This window comes from Canis lupus, chromosome 23 (genome assembly GCF_048164855.1).
Source record: "Canis lupus baileyi chromosome 23, mCanLup2.hap1, whole genome shotgun sequence".
In the NCBI taxonomy this organism is placed as follows: domain Eukaryota; kingdom Metazoa; phylum Chordata; class Mammalia; order Carnivora; family Canidae; genus Canis; species Canis lupus.
The window spans coordinates 41,291,416-41,306,978 of NC_132860.1; the positions used below are offsets into that span (position 1 = coordinate 41,291,416).

The window sequence follows — 15,563 nt, forward strand, 5'->3', positions numbered from 1 at the left end:
AAATAATTAAAATCTTAAAACACACACGCACACACACACAACTGTGACCTTTAGGGACTCTAGGGGGGACTCAGTTGATTTTGTCTGACTCTTATTTTGGCTCAGGTAATGATCTCGAGGGTCATGAGATCAAGCCCCTGGTCAGGCTCTGTGCTCAGTTGGGAGTCTGCTTGAGAATTCTCTCTCTCCCTCTGTCTCTGCCCCCACCCCTCTGCCTTGCTCACACATTCTCTTACTCTAGAATAAATAAATAAATCTTAAAAAAAAGAGTATCTGTGACCTTTGCCAATATTTATTCCCAATCAGCTTCTGGGAGTTCTTACTTTTATATTTCAAACAAATCTCAATTAAGTTTTCACTTTGCTCTGTACAAATCCCCCTCAGCTTGCTTCTTACCAAACGAAAATCATTAACGTTCTCTGATTATTCTGCTGTGTATGGAATAAAAAAAAGCCTTTTCTACTTCATCTGTCTGGAGAATGCCCTCTCCTTTTTCAAGTTGTTTAAGGCCACTTCTTTTTTAAAATGTTTATTCATGATGATATTTGTGGTGCTACTTTTCAGAACAGATTTCAGCTTTAATTCAATATATTAAATTCTTATATGAATCAGATACACATAGTAATTTTTGGTATGCTTAGAAAAAAATTGTTCTTTAAAATATTATAATGTGGGGCACTTGGGTGGCTCTGCTGGTTGAGATGAGGACTTTTGATTTCTGTTCAGGTCATGATCTCAGGGTCATTAGCTCTAGCCCTATGTAGGGCTCCTGCTGTGGAGCCTGCTTAGGATTCTCCCTCTGCCCCTCCTGCTCTTGTTCTGTCTCTCTCTATAGAAAAAGAAAAATTATATTATAAAGCTACTATAAAAAATAAAGGAGATCATTTATGTATTGATATGAAAAATTTCATTATTGAGTAAAACAAATTTTAAAAATTATAGGTATGTATATGTATGAAAAAAACTTAGAAAAGCCGAATACTCAGTGGAAAATAGCTTCTTACTTTTTAAGAAAAACCACATTTGTAATCTTTAGTAAAATGCAGCCTTTTCTGTTAATTTTTATTACTCAATAAAAGTTGCTTACTAAGAAGTGGACGGGAAGTAAGATGCTCAAGGAGATCTTTTACACCCTTCTTTCCTTTCCCTTACCATATCACCCTCCAGGGGTAAATACTGTAAACATTTTGCTGCTAACACTACTGGGACATTTTTCTATGCACACAGGCAAAATGAGAAATAGAAAATGAGAGCATGCTATTGCTTTCTTCTTTCTTTCTTTCTTTCTTTCTTTCTTTCTTTCTTTCTTTCTTTTTCTTTCTTTCTTTCTTTCTTTCTTTCTTTCTTTCTTTCTTTCTTTTTCCTTCCTTCCTTCCTTCCTTCCTTCCTTCCTTCCTTCCTTCCTTCCTTCCTTCCTTCCTTCCTTCCTTCCTTCTCTCCTTCCTTTCTTTCCCTTTCTCTTTCTCTTCCCTCCCTCCCTCTTTCTTTCTTTCTTTCTTTCTTTCTTTCTTTCTTTCTTTCTTTCTTTCTTTCTTTCTTTCTCTTTCTTTCAAGATTTTAGGGCACCTGGGTGGCTCAGAGGTTGAGCATCTGCCTTAGGCCCAGAGGGCGATCCTGGGGTCCTGGGATCAAGTCCCTCACGGAGCTCCCCGCAGGGAGCCTGCTGCTCCCTCTGCCTGTGTCTCTCCTCCCTATGTCTCATGAATAAATGAATAAAACCTTAAAGAAAGGGAAAAAAAGATTTCGACTACTGACATACAGGTAAGCACACAAGTCACAGTCGGCCAGTCTCAGGAGGCGAGCTCCGGGCGCCCGCACTTTGTAAGAGCTCCCGAGGCTGATTGGTCCCCAGGGCGCTCCAACTGCTTTAGGGCGGAGCGGGCGGAGGGGGCGGGCGGAGGGGGCGGGCGGGCGGGCGGCGGGAGCTGACTGGCCCGGCGCGGCGGGAGGGAGCCTCGGTCCCTCGGTCCCGCTGCCCCGTTGCCGCGGGGTCACAGCCCAGGCGCAGGCCCCGGGGAGCCCGCCGGCCGCGCAGAGATGTGGAACCCCCTTCGCGAGGGCGACTCGACCTTCGCCGCCTGGCGCCGCCCGCGCTGGCTGTGCTTTGGGGCGTCGGTGCTGGCCGCCGGCCTCCTCGTCCTCGGCTTCCTCTTAGGTAGGGGCGCTCCCCGCAGCCCCCCCGCAGCCCCCTCCCGCAGCCCCCCGCAGCTCCCCCGCAGCTCCCCCGCAAGCCCCCGCAGCCCCCCCCGCAGCCCCCCGCAGCTCCCCCCGCAGCTCCCCCCCGCAGGCCCCCGCAGCTCCCCCGCAGCCCCCCCGCAGCCCCCCCCCGCAGCCCCCCCCCCGCAGGCCCCCGCAGCTCCCCCGCAGCCCCCCCCGCAGGCCCCCCCGCAGCTCCCCCGCAGCCCCCCCGCAGCCCCCCCCCCCGCAGCCGTGGGGCGTCGCCGGGACTCTCTGGACGCCTGCGTCTGGACGCCTGCTCCCCGGGGGCTGGGGTTTGGGTTGCGGGAGTGGGGGCCGCGGGGGCGCAGTCGGGGTCCCGGCTGCCGTGGGACGGTGCCCCGGGGCTGCAGCGGGACGCGGGGACCCCGAGACTGGCCGTCAGCAGGTGCCGCCCGCTCCGGCCCGTGGAGAAGCTGCCGCGTTAGGGCGCGGGGCAGGGGGACCGGACCGTCCCGGAAGGACCCTGGCCTGTTGGGGTCTTGGGTCGCGGCCTGGGCCGCTTCCCGTGTAGGGTCGGTAGACGTCGGGCCCCGGGGCACCGAGGCTCTTCCCGCTCCTCATTCTTTGGTCCTTGAGGCTCGCACAGTTAGAGGAACACTCGGACACCGGCTGTTACTGTCCCGCCCTGCACGCGTCTCTGCCGCCGGGTCGTTGGCGTCCTCCGTGTCCGGATTCGCAGACTTAACCCAACTTCCTAAGACCCAGGGGCTGCAGGGACAAGCTCTGACTCTCAGATTTCAATCTTGACTCTGCTACGCCTCTGTGGCTTTGAACAATTTATCGAGTCTCCCCTGGCTTCAGTTTCTCAATCTTTATGAGGAGGAGAATAGCCGTAATTTATTCGGAATGGGCAGTGAAATAGCGCCTAGAGCTCCTAGCGCAGTATTGGGGTGTTGGCACTTTTCTTTATTTCTGCTTGAGGAGGAGGAGATGCTTTCAATTGGACTTTGGTGCACGCGGCTAGTGTAAGATAGTTCACCTCTGCTCTGAATTCTGGATTCCTCTCCTGGGATTAAGAAGACCAGGGCAGAGGCCAGCTATGCTGACTTAAGTTAGCGCTCTTTGGCTAGCTGTGCGATCTTTGGGGTCACTAATGGACTTTTGAGCTTCTCTCTGCTTGTAACTAACACGTGGATGTTAGTAATCACCGAGGGTGGCTGTGGGGTTGAGGTGAGGTGAGTGCTCATTAAGGACACGGTTCAAATTGAGTTTCAATGGTCTCAGTTGTAAAAATGGGAACTAGACTTGGCAAGGCTGGTGCAGGGATTAAAATCTGCTTCTCAGAAAGCATTCTTATTCTTGCCCTCAGCCTCATCCTTGTATTCACTGCCCAGTGGATGACACCGGATAAGATCTTTATTAGGATTTATGAGGTTACTTTTCTCCTGGGATTCTCTACTTTCCTCTCTCCCGTGGTTTTCCCACTTCATTTTGTTCATTTTTCAGCTCTCAATTCAAGCATTTCATCCTCAGTGTGTCTTTCCCTCCTTCCAGGCTGATCCAAGTCCTTCTGTCCTATGTAGTGGTAGAAATAGATTTCCATGTGCTGCCAACCATTTATTTCAATATGCATGTAAATGTGCATGTATATGATTAATACTTGGAAAGTTCTGTGAAAGCTAGATGGGTGATCCCAGTAATTATTTTATGCCCAGATCATACCATTTCTCTAAATAAGCCCTGTAAAGATGACTCCTTTGCCCCAGGTTGAAACGCAGAGCTACAAGGGCTAATTGCTCTACGTGGTTTGGCCACCCATTCCCTGTGGCCTCTGTGTGCAGTGGACATCCTACAGAGCCATTGGGTAAACTGTAGTTTCCTTGTAGCTTTCTAAAGTTCAACACATTTGTTTTAGTTTTCTGAAATAGAACAAATTACAAGTCTGAGTTTTCTTCAACTCTGAAGTAATTTATGTACTTGAAATAGATTCATCATTAATTCATTATAAACATTTACTAAATGCTCATTCTGAGTCAGCAGAAGAGCAGTCACTGGGGATAGAAATTTTCAGGAGAAAATCGGTAGAGCTTTTTGCCTTAAACTTTAAAAAATCTTGTTTATCGCCATTTGTTGAAATTTAATTTAATTTAATTTTAGTGGTCATTTTCTTAAAAACATTTTTTTTTAGAATAGCAGCAACACCTGTCATTGAAATTGAATTAAAAAACTATGTTGTGACTGATCCATATTTGAAAAGTATTACATTGTTTTTTTTTTCCAGTGGAAGTGGGCAAGAGAAATTAAATTTAAGAAAATCTCAGTTAATACGAGAGGCCATTGATAATTCCCATTTCACGTATGATAGATAGGAAAAATAGGTCCTGTCTATAAACTCATGTCTCATTTTTATATTTTATATTTTTACAGGATGGTTTATAAAATCCCCCAGTGAACCTACTAACATTGTTCCACAGCATGATATGAAGAAGGCATTTTTGGATGAATTGAAAGCTGAGAACATCAAGAGGTTCTTATAGTAAGCACATACTTGATGGTTTATATGAGTAATTTGTTGGAAGTTAATAAGTTTAGAAAGTTTTGATTCAATATTTTACGTACAGGAACTGGCTTTTTAGTTTTATTTGTTGAAGACCTTGTATCATATTTCATCTGGACAGGATTATACTTCTTTAAATTAAATTGTATCATTTAGAGACAGTTTTGAGCAGGAGTCAGCAAACCTTGTCTGTAAAGGACCAGCCCCTCGTAGACCAGCTGATTTGTGTCACAACTACTCAGCCCTGCTATTGTAGCACAGAAGATGCCATAGAAAATACATAAACAGGGACGCCTGGGTGGCTTAGCAGTTGAGCATCTGCCTTTGGCTCAGGGCCTGATACCAGGGTCCTGGGATCGAGTCCCACATTGGGCTCCCTGCATGGAGCCTGCTTCTCCCTCTGCCTTGTGTCTCTGCCTCTCTGTGTGTGTCTCTCTTGAATAAATAAATTAAATCTTAAAAAAAAAAACATAAACATATAAGAGTGGCAGTTTCAATAGAACTTTATTTATGGGCACTGAAATTTGTATGTCATATATGTCACAAAATACTCTTCCTTTTTTTATCTATTTAAAATGTAATAATTTTAAATTATTAAATTTTCAGCTTGTGGACTGTACAAAAACAAGGAAGTGAGCTGGATCTGGTCAGTGGAACAGAGTTTACTGACTCCTATTTTAGAGGACAACATTATATTTTAGTCAAAAAAGAATAAACTTGGACTTTGGAGTCAGATATACTTGAGTTTAACTTCCATCTTTACCCATTGAGAGTAAAATCACTCAGAGTGAGTACTTAACCTTCCTGAGCTCTCATTTCCACATCTATAAAATGGGGACCATGATATTGTTGCTGTGACCAAGATGAATTAGAGAGCGTTTATAAGTCATGGTTTGAAAACTTATTCCCAGTTTCCTGAAATAGCTGTCTCTAGTGTAGAGCAAAAGATGTAAATGAGTAAATTTAAAGAGTATTTGCATAGCAACAAAAATAAAACACTTGGGTAGAATGATTATATGTAACTGATTAGAATACTTTGTTTTTCAAAGCAAAATACTTGATGTTTCTGATAGTGACTGCAGGATTCCTTAGTGAATACAAGCTATACGTTTATATAAAAGATAGTTTTATGTGTGTATATTTATATATTTACACACACACACGTATACAAGCACACATATATGTATAGATGTGCACACATCTAATCATAAAAACACATATGTCTATTTTAATTACAATAGAATTAAAACTACAAATAAAAATGTGTTAGGGCACCTTCCAAATATTTGGAAGGGCCATTTAAGGTGAGAGAACCTGAAGCTTAAATTTTTATTTATTTTTTATTTATTTTTTATTTACTCATGAGAGACACACACACACAGAGAGAGAGAGAGAGAGAGAGAGAGAGGCAGAGACACAGGCAGACGGAGACGCAGGCTCCATGCAGGGAGCCGGATGTGGGACTCGATCCTGGACTCTAGGATCACGCCCTGAGCGTGGCTTAAATTTTTTGGAAATGCCTCCTCTACCTCTTGGATTTATTTCACTATAATTATATATAATAGGTACAATAAAAGTGGAAGTCTGGCAAGATAGAGTATTCACTCCTAGACAGAGCTGCTGTCCCTGCTTCCTTCTTCCTTTCCTAGCCTGTAACATGGACTGAGCAGCAAAGAAGAGAAGTGAATGCCCTCATTTCTCTTTCTGGACCCTGAATAAAATAGAAGCTGGCAGTTTCTTGCTTATTCTCCATGACCCCGACCAAGCTTTTCTGACTGTTCAGAACTCAAGGATTTTCACTGTTAGCACAAAAGATAGAGAGTAAAAGAACCCCAGCTCATCCCTCCAACGACCATGAAATTACTCGAAACCTCCTGGACTCTCCAGATTTCCTATTTGCCATTTGGCCATCAGAGAGTTTTCAATCTAATTACACCCTTAAACCAGGGGTCGCCTCCAGTCTTCCATTTTATCCCCCTTTGCTTGGCTGCTAAAGATCCTCCCTACTTCCAAGCTGTCTGCCTCTCCATAGTGGCTGAGAGGATCAAAGCTGTTCATTCAGCTTCCCTTGGGATGCTGGGTTGTCCTGTTTCCCTTCTGTTTTGTAAACACCTAGTTGAATTCTTAGCTCTGTTGACCATTTTGCATCTCTTTAGAGAAACATTCCTTCTCTTCCAGGTTCTGAAAGACAAGATTATTTTAGAAAACTCTTTTTAGACCTTTGGGTTCAGAATTTCACTGATAAGCCTCTGAGCATCACTTCTGCCTTTTACTAGTTGCCTTCGAGGCATCTAGCTCCTGGGAGCAGTGTTCTAGCATTTGTAACCTGGATAGTGTATTAAAACAGGAATGCTAACAGCTCTTTTTATTAAATGAGATAATGAAATGATACGTGGAACTTCTTAACCAGATGGAGGATTTTAAGTACAAGTTGTTGGCTATTTGGGATGATTTGTAAATTATTATTTTTAAAGAAAACTTGAGATTTTAGTAGGACCAACGAATTACTTGCAACACACTTCTAACTTGATTAAAACAAGAAAAAGTAAGAGCTGCAGTTTAATCAGTTACCCAATTGAGCCACAGATCTTTGAGAAGTAGTGAGTTAGCAATATTCTCCCCATATACAGATGAGAAACTAAAGCTCCAGGATCACACAGATTAGAGGCAAATAGAAGATTTTATGCCAGTTTATTTATTTATTATTGGAAATGGATTTTTTTATCCTCTTATTAGGCTCAGCTTTGCTCCAAAGGAGTGGATTCCAGCCCTGATTGTAGCACATTTTGTATCCTAGTTAGTAATGACAACACTGTTACAAGGAATTTGACTTCTAATAGCCAGGTCTGATAATAATCAATCCCTCCTGCCATCTCTTCCTCACTCCCTCCCATCCTTCCTTCTATCTCTCCTTCCCTCCTCTCTTTCCTTTCATTTTTGGTGGTGAGGAGAGCAGGTTCAGGACTCCTTATTGACAACTGTTCTTGTCCTTTTTCTTTTTTTAAATTATTTTTTTCCTTTAAGAAACTCTACCCCCTAACACGGGACTCCAACTCCTGATCCCAAGATCAGGAGACTTGTGCTCTACCAACTGAGCCAGCCAGGTGCCCTGTTTCTCACATGTAGGGACAGAGTTATCACGGACTTAAAGGAAATATGCATAATCTGCATCCACCTTAGTTATGTTACAGTTTGTGATCTGTGTACTATAGGAAAAAAAAACCCAACATGTTGGCTCTTTTTCTGTTTTCTGTGCCGGTATACATTGAAGAGATAAAAGACAGCTGCCTCTTAAAATTGTGTTATTTTTGTTACTACATTTTGCAAATACGTTAGAAATTTTGTGTGAGTCGTTGTAAGGGAACAAGAATGTCCTATATCCCTTTCAAGGTTCTTCTAGCAGGCCTAAGAATTAAATTGACCCAAGAGAGATTCACAGGAGAAAATCAGACTTAATAGTGTATGTGTGGGGAATCCATATGGACGTGGGAATTCCAAAGATAGGCAAAATGAGGTATATGTCATCCTGAAATAAGTAGAAGTGGTCAGGGGTTTGGGACTTCAGAAGAAAGGAATGCATTTCACAGGTGATAAGAAGAGCAGATGTTTAGTAATGAGATAATCACCTGCCATACAGATGAACCACTCAGATAAAATTGATCTCTGCTAATAACCCTTATTTTGAGAAAGACCCCCAATTTAGATTCTTCTGTGTTGTAAAGGAAGCTGCAAGTTTCTTTTGAGCCCATAGGGCTTTGATTGCATTGATCTCAGAATAATGTTCTTGCCAAAATGGCCCATCTTGGGGCAGTCTACTTTTGGACCCTCTAAGTGTTAAGTCCTTTAGCATTTTTTGAATAAGGATTTTGATACTATCTTTATACACACAATTTAAATTATTTTAATAGAACTACAAAAAAAATCATGAGAACTCCAGTTTTAAAAAATCGAGAGTTATTTTCTTAGCAGTTAACCTTCTTAGTCAAAAATTAAGATACACAGGGTGCCTGAGTGGCTTAGTTAGTTAAGCCTCTGCCTTCCGCTTGGGTCATGATCTTGGAGTCCTGGGATGGAGTCCCACATCAGGCTCCCTCTGCTCATGCTCTCTCTCTTGAATAAATAAAATCTTAAAAAAAAAAATTAAGATACACAGTAAAATCAAACATTTGAAAGTGGAATCATAGTCATAGATTTTTAAAAAATCCCTATAAGGATAGACATGTGTTGATTTTAGAAAAACCTACATATTCAGAACCAGAAGTTGTGAAGCTCAAAGTTCATGATCTAGAAATAAATGTCTTTTTATGATACATGATGCATGTGGATTTTTTTTTCTTTAAGTGGTTTAAGATGAAAATATCAATAAGCCCAAACTTCAGAGAAACAACACATTTCCAGGAGAGAGATAAATTTAAACAAACAAAAGCACAGACATCCAGCCATATTAAATGAGAAGGTAGTAAACTCGCGAAAATGTTTTTGGTAGCTAAAATTTTGCCCTCACAGCTTATTTGTTAGAGATATTTCTGGTCAGGCTAATTATCATCATTGATTTTTAAGTGTATTACTGTGCATGATGAATGGAGTACAAGAGCTTCGGTCTGAGCTTCTGTAAATATGTTTAGATTATTCCTTAATGAAGATAGTTTATAAGGTTGCTAATCAAAAGGTTTCTCACTTGGCCGTAACTCTAAGTATTTAAAAATAAATTTAATTATCCTTTATTCTTGGCATGTTACAGCCTGATATTTTGTATGAAAACATTTTTTACCTTCTAATTATATTTTACACAGTGAAATAAACAAGTAATTCTATGAAAGTTCTAAGATGCATGAGTCTTAAGGAAAGAATATGATATTTTCCTCATCTATATGGGGACACATCCATAGGATCACATAACAATTCTCTACAAAGATCAGTTCTTCCAATTTTTCTCTTGAATGAGTACAAATTAGAGCATGAAAACTTTAAAATATGCTTTGAAAAATCTATTTCATGCAATAATAGTGCCACTTTGCTTTTTTATCGTATCACATTTCAAAGCACTTTTAAATGTCAATGTGCCATACTTGTTTGTTCACTTGGGATAAAAGCTGACTAAACATTAATTTCTAACCACTTTCAATTTTTGTTCACCAGTAATTTTACACGGCTGCCACATTTAGCAGGAACAGAACGAAACTTCCAGCTTGCAAAGCAAATTCAATCCCAGTGGAAGGAATTTGGCTTGGATTCTGTAGAGTTAGCCCATTATGATGTCCTGTTGTCCTATCCAAATAAGACTCATCCCAACTACATCTCAATAATTGATGAAGACGGAAATGAGGTAAAAAAAAAAAAAAGATAAAAGATAAAAAAACTACTTACATCTCTATTCTTTTCAAATACCTTTTATGAAAGAATGCCCTATACCATCTCTAATTATTGATAGAAATCAGTATCATTGAAACTTGTGAGTGATATCTTTAACATCTCATTACCAGTGTTATTACTCCTTTCTTATGATGTTTGAATTTAGTGTGATGTTGGAAAAAGTCTGAGAAATTAATGCTTGATGACATTTCTATTTTCTGTTTTATAGTACTTCATGCAATAAAATACAATATATTAGTACTTTGAAGCAAGTAAAATAGACACATTTTTGATAGGTTCAGACTATAAAAGATACTGTATAAGTTTGGGGCTGTGAGGAAACTCAAGACCCCACTCTATGCAGTATGAGTCAGCAGGGTTTTTTTTTTTTTTTTTTTTTTTTAAGATTTTATTTATTCATTCATGAGAGACAGAGAGAGAGAGAGGCAGAGACACAGGCAGAGGGAGAAGCAGGCTCCATTCAGGGAGCCCGATAGGACACTCGATCCCAGGACTCCAGTATCTGGGGGCTGAAGGTGGCGCTAAACTGCTGAGCCATCCCGGCTGCCCAGTCAGCAGGTTTTTATTGGTACTTATTGATATGACTCAGGTGATCATGTGTTGAGCTCTGTGCCCAGAATTTGACTGTGGGCATTTGAAAGGGAAGAGAGTTTGGAGAGAATGTCTATAGATGATATCGAAAGAATTTACAATCTTGTTTGCAAGTTAGGGTACATACTTGAGGAAGAAAAGATAATACAAGTAATTGAGGTATTTTTTAAAATTTAAATTCAATTAGCCCACATATAGTACATACTTAGTTTCTGACGTAGTTTTCAGTAATTCATCAGTTGTATGTAACACCCAGAGCTCATCATCACATGCCCTCCTTAATGCCCATCACCCAATTACCCCATTGAGATATTTCTTATCATTATATATAATCAATAGGAAAGCTGGTAAAATAAAACTTATACATTTAACCCTATTTCGCATACCTTAGTTTTAGAGTTGTATCTTACCTAAAATAGCTCCTTTCAATCTGGGTATTTTCCTTCAGTCCTCTTGTTAGTTGGGCCTTCTCAATTGTGTATAAGCTTCAAATACTGTGAACTGAAAATGTGTGATTTAAATATATTTACATTTAAAAATTTTTTCTAATATGTTGATAACCTTCTGTCGACTAATGTATCAGTCTTTTAATGGCTAATATGCTGTTATGTTTTGCTGTCAGTGTTGTAATCCCTTGCTAAATTTCCTAATATGATTTGAAACTTCCCACACTATTTTAAATTATAGTAGTTAATAGTTTATCAAAATATTAAACTATCTCAAAATTTAAAAATTATTTTTAAAAAAGGTATGTGGAATATCTATATACAATATATGGTCCCATAACATTTGTTAAATAAATGGGGACATGCCTATATAATTAAGTACTAAACAGTCTATAAAAGAATGTTTTGGAAAATTATTTAATGATGAAATAAAATATTGATTATGTTAAAGAATATGTACATGTACTTAAACCTCTGTCTTGGTTTGTCAAATTTGGGGATGATCTATATACAAATGAGGAAAATAGCATTCATGCACTTCTTTTTTCCTTATTCTTTCATCTCCCAGTTTTGACTGTGAGTTCGCTTTTATTATTCCCTTTCATTGTTTGTTTTGCCATTATAAGCATTTATTAAATTCTTCAGGCCTGTCACATAATAAAAGGTATCATGTAGAAATGTCATTTTGGAGATTTTCTGGAAAGGTGTTAGCTCTCTTTTGGGTTCCTAGACCAATTTTTATTGAGATGGGGAATGTTTCCCCCACACATCCAACAAGTAATTCTCAGACACCAGTTGGGTGTCCTACAATTCAGATCAATTCTGACACGACCTACCTGGAGATACTGGCAGATTCCATAGGTAAGAGTTAAGTATCATAAGACTGTCCTCCCCCCAACCCATTCAGATGCCAGTTGTAAGACCAGGTTGTTAACCTGTGTTTCTGACCTACCAGCTGTAGACTGGAGGTTCCAATGACCCCCTTCAACTCAGGAGACAGGTTGTTAATTCTACTTCTGACAGACTGGCAGAAGTCCAAGGTTCCTATGATCCCCTCCTCAGGTTTGATTAATTTGCTAGAGCTAATTAACATTTACAAAAAACATTTTACATCCTAGATTACTGATTTATTACAAAGGATGATAGATGATAGGAAGCAATAGCCAGATGAAGAGATGCATGAGGCAAGCGATGTGGGAAAGAGCAGAGAGCTTCCATGGCCTCTCTAGGAGCGCCAGTCTCCCCACATCTCCATGTGTTCACCAACCCAGAAGCTCTCCAAACCCTGTCCTTCGGGTTTTTATGGAAGCTTCATTACGTTGCTGTGATGATTAAATCTTGGCTGTTGGTGGTTGATTCAACTTCCAGCCTTTCTTTCCTCCTGGGTGGGAGGCTGGCTGTGAAACCAGAGGCTGGTTCCAGGCCTCTAATCACAAAGTTGGTTCTCCAAGCTCCTATCCTTAAGTGGAGTCAAAAAGTTACCTCGTTAGCATAACAATAGACATCTTTGTTGCTCTCATCAGGAAATTCCTTTTAGAGGGTTTTAGAAGCTCAGTGCCAGAAATGGAATAAAGGTCAAATAAATAGAGGTTTACTGTAAATCACAGTATCACGCTGCCTAAAGCTTCCTCATTTTTTAAAAGCTGTATTAGTTCATTTTCCTTCTCGTTTTCATCTGAAGTACACCATTAGAGCTTCATACTTCTCCAAAGTCCTTGTTTCCTCCCTATTTCTGCCTTTCCTGAAGCAAGCACTATTCAAGTGTTGACACAAAATGAACAAACCTTTTACAAATTTTTCAAGGAAAAAGAAAAAAGTTTTATTTGAGCCCAAGTTAAGACAGCTGCCCAGGATACACAATCTTCACAAAAGAAAAAGGAGCATTAGGGGGGGTAAAGGAAGAGAAAAGAATCATGTAATAGGAAAGTGGAAGTGACTTAAATGCTGTGTATCAGTAATTAGAAAAAAATTAATGGAAAAAACTGTCCGATTAAAAACATAGTATGTCAGACTGAGTAAAATTAGCTATGTACTATTTTATAAAGATTGACTTGAACATAACATCACAACTAGCTCAAAGTAGCAAAACTGAAAAAGAAATACTAAGCAAATATTGACTTAAAAATGATTTTATCTTATAAAGTAAATTTTAGGGCAAAGTCAAAAACCTTATTAAAAGATAAAGAAGGTCACTATCTAGCTGTTTGAATTTACCAACAACTCTAAATTTGTTTTTATCTGTTAAAGGAAAAGATACAACAGGCCCAAAATGGATTTACTTATACTGAGCCCCACTTCAGCAACCAAGACTTAATACCTAACCTTATGCAGTTTCAGCCTCTCCCAAGAATGTAACCCTTAACTAGTCAGTCTGGAATGACCTGGTCAGCACTGATGAGGTAATCCACCCACATGACCCCTTCTGTCCTGTAAAGGACAAAGATCAATAAGGAAAAATACAGGAAAAGCATAAATAAATAATATAAGGAGTGAAAAAAAGAGGCGTATCTATAGATGCACAGATTCAAAAAAGATAGGAAAATACTAGGAAGAGGTATGCCAATAATTCATAGCTGGGATGAAATCAAAAGATGGAAAAAACATGAAAATTGACATAAGAATGCATTTTTAAAAACTCAAAGAGTTCTATAACATTAAAGAAATTAAATCGATACTTCAAGGACTCCCACAACACAGAGCACCAAGACTAACTGGTTTTCCTTTAAGTTTCAAAGATTAAAGTGTAAGATCATTTAAATATAATACAACCTATTTCAGAGAATATTGAAAGTTCAACTCATTTTTTAAGGCAAGATATGATCTAGAAATTATAACTCAACAAGCAAATTGCAAAAAAACAGGTGAAATGTGTAGTGAATATATATGGATAATATCATTATCATTAGGAAAAGGAAAAATTACATATTTATCTCAAAAAATATCCACCCCCCCCCAAAAAAAAAGTTGAACAAATGAAACGTAAATTTCATGACAAGAACTCTTAGTAAACTTGGAAAGGAAGTTTTTTTTTTTTTTTTTTTTTAAAGGAAGTTAATTAACATCACCTAATAAAGGTCACAGCAAGTATCAAAAAAAATTTTTTTAAAGATTTTATTTATTTATTCATGAGAGACAGAGAGAGTGAGGCAGAAACAGGCAGAAGAAGAAGCAGGCTCCCTGTGGGGAACCCAATGTGGGACTCCATTCCCAGGTCCCCAGGATCATGCCCTGAGACAAAGGCAGATGCTCAACTGCTGAGCCACTCCAGGCATCCTGCAAGTATCAAAATTAATGGGGAAACATTAAAAACATTTCCTTCAAGTTTGGATATCCCTACTTTTCAACATTTTACATGGTCCTGGCCAGTGCAGTGGTACAAAGAGTGATGGGAGACCAGGAGTAACCCTCAGCTGACATTATATTAACTAGAGCATCAAATATTTTCCTTTTCTGAGGCAGACAGAACCTAAAATGAAACCATGTCAACCACCACCTTCCAAAATTCCCCACATAGTCCATATGGCCCATAATTTTTCTGTGATCCACAGAGGGTGCAAAACTTGTCTGAATCATTGAGAAAGTTTATAAAAGAAACGGTAGTAAAGTACAATAGAAATCCATATAGAAACAAAGTCACTGCATCAGCCAAGTCTTTCAGCCAAGGGAGCATTCAAGTTGGTCTCAATTTGCCCCAATTACCAATTTGCAATTTTAAAGCCTCTGGACAAGTGGATTTTAGAGCAAGTTTATGAGTTATTTTAATAAGTGGGAGAAATTTATAAGATCAAGGAAACAACTTTTTTGGGTGACTTTATCAAAGGTAGACTATATACCAGAGAGCATTGCTCAACTTTCCAAAATTCACCAAAATAACCTCAAATTATGTATTCAGAGTATAACTACAATAACTTTGGTTAACAAGTTTTTATTTCTATTTTTACCTTTTGTGACATAAAAAAAAGGCAGTATAGAGTTCAATCTATATCATGTTATCTCTATATAAACAAAGATACTGTGTCTGTATGTATTTAAAATATTTCTGGTAGAATCCACAGACCACTAGTGGTATTAATTGACTGTGGAAGAAGGAACTTGTGTATGTTGTGCTGGAGAGTAAAAGTTTACAGTTCACCACAGAGCTCAGCTCTGAATAGTCATGATAATTAAAGTACACTGGGAGATGGTGATAGTACAAAGGGTGATAGTACATTTGCAGGTGGGACAGAGGGATGAAAACAGTTGAATTGTTGCAATGTTGATAGATAACTCCTGAATCTGAAACACAGCATTTTTTTTTTTTTAAGAAATAGAGGTAATTAGCTACAAAAGCAACTCCTGGTTGTAGTAAAATAAAGGAAGTTTTCAACTTTTCGTGTCCCTACTCCTGGGCTCGCAGAGAAGCTATACTTGAACATTTACCAAGATCAAAATGACTT

General features: G+C 39.5%; 1 protein-coding gene across 2 annotated transcripts in view; it reads left to right on the forward strand.

The window, feature by feature from the left end:
- Positions 1-1,925: 1,925 nt before the first annotated feature.
- FOLH1 (folate hydrolase 1) overlaps positions 1,926-15,563 on the forward strand; it is a 65,562-nt gene continuing 51,924 nt past the window's right edge. For both annotated transcript variants that reach the window (XR_012015802.1, XM_072794980.1), the window contains exons 1-3: positions 1,926-2,155; positions 4,588-4,696; positions 9,857-10,043. Coding sequence is in view for 1 of the 2 variants with exons in the window: in XM_072794980.1 (XP_072651081.1) it covers positions 2,038-2,155; positions 4,588-4,696; positions 9,857-10,043 (414 nt within the window). In the remaining variant the exon portion in view is untranslated. The remainder of the gene's footprint in view (positions 2,156-4,587; positions 4,697-9,856; positions 10,044-15,563) is intronic.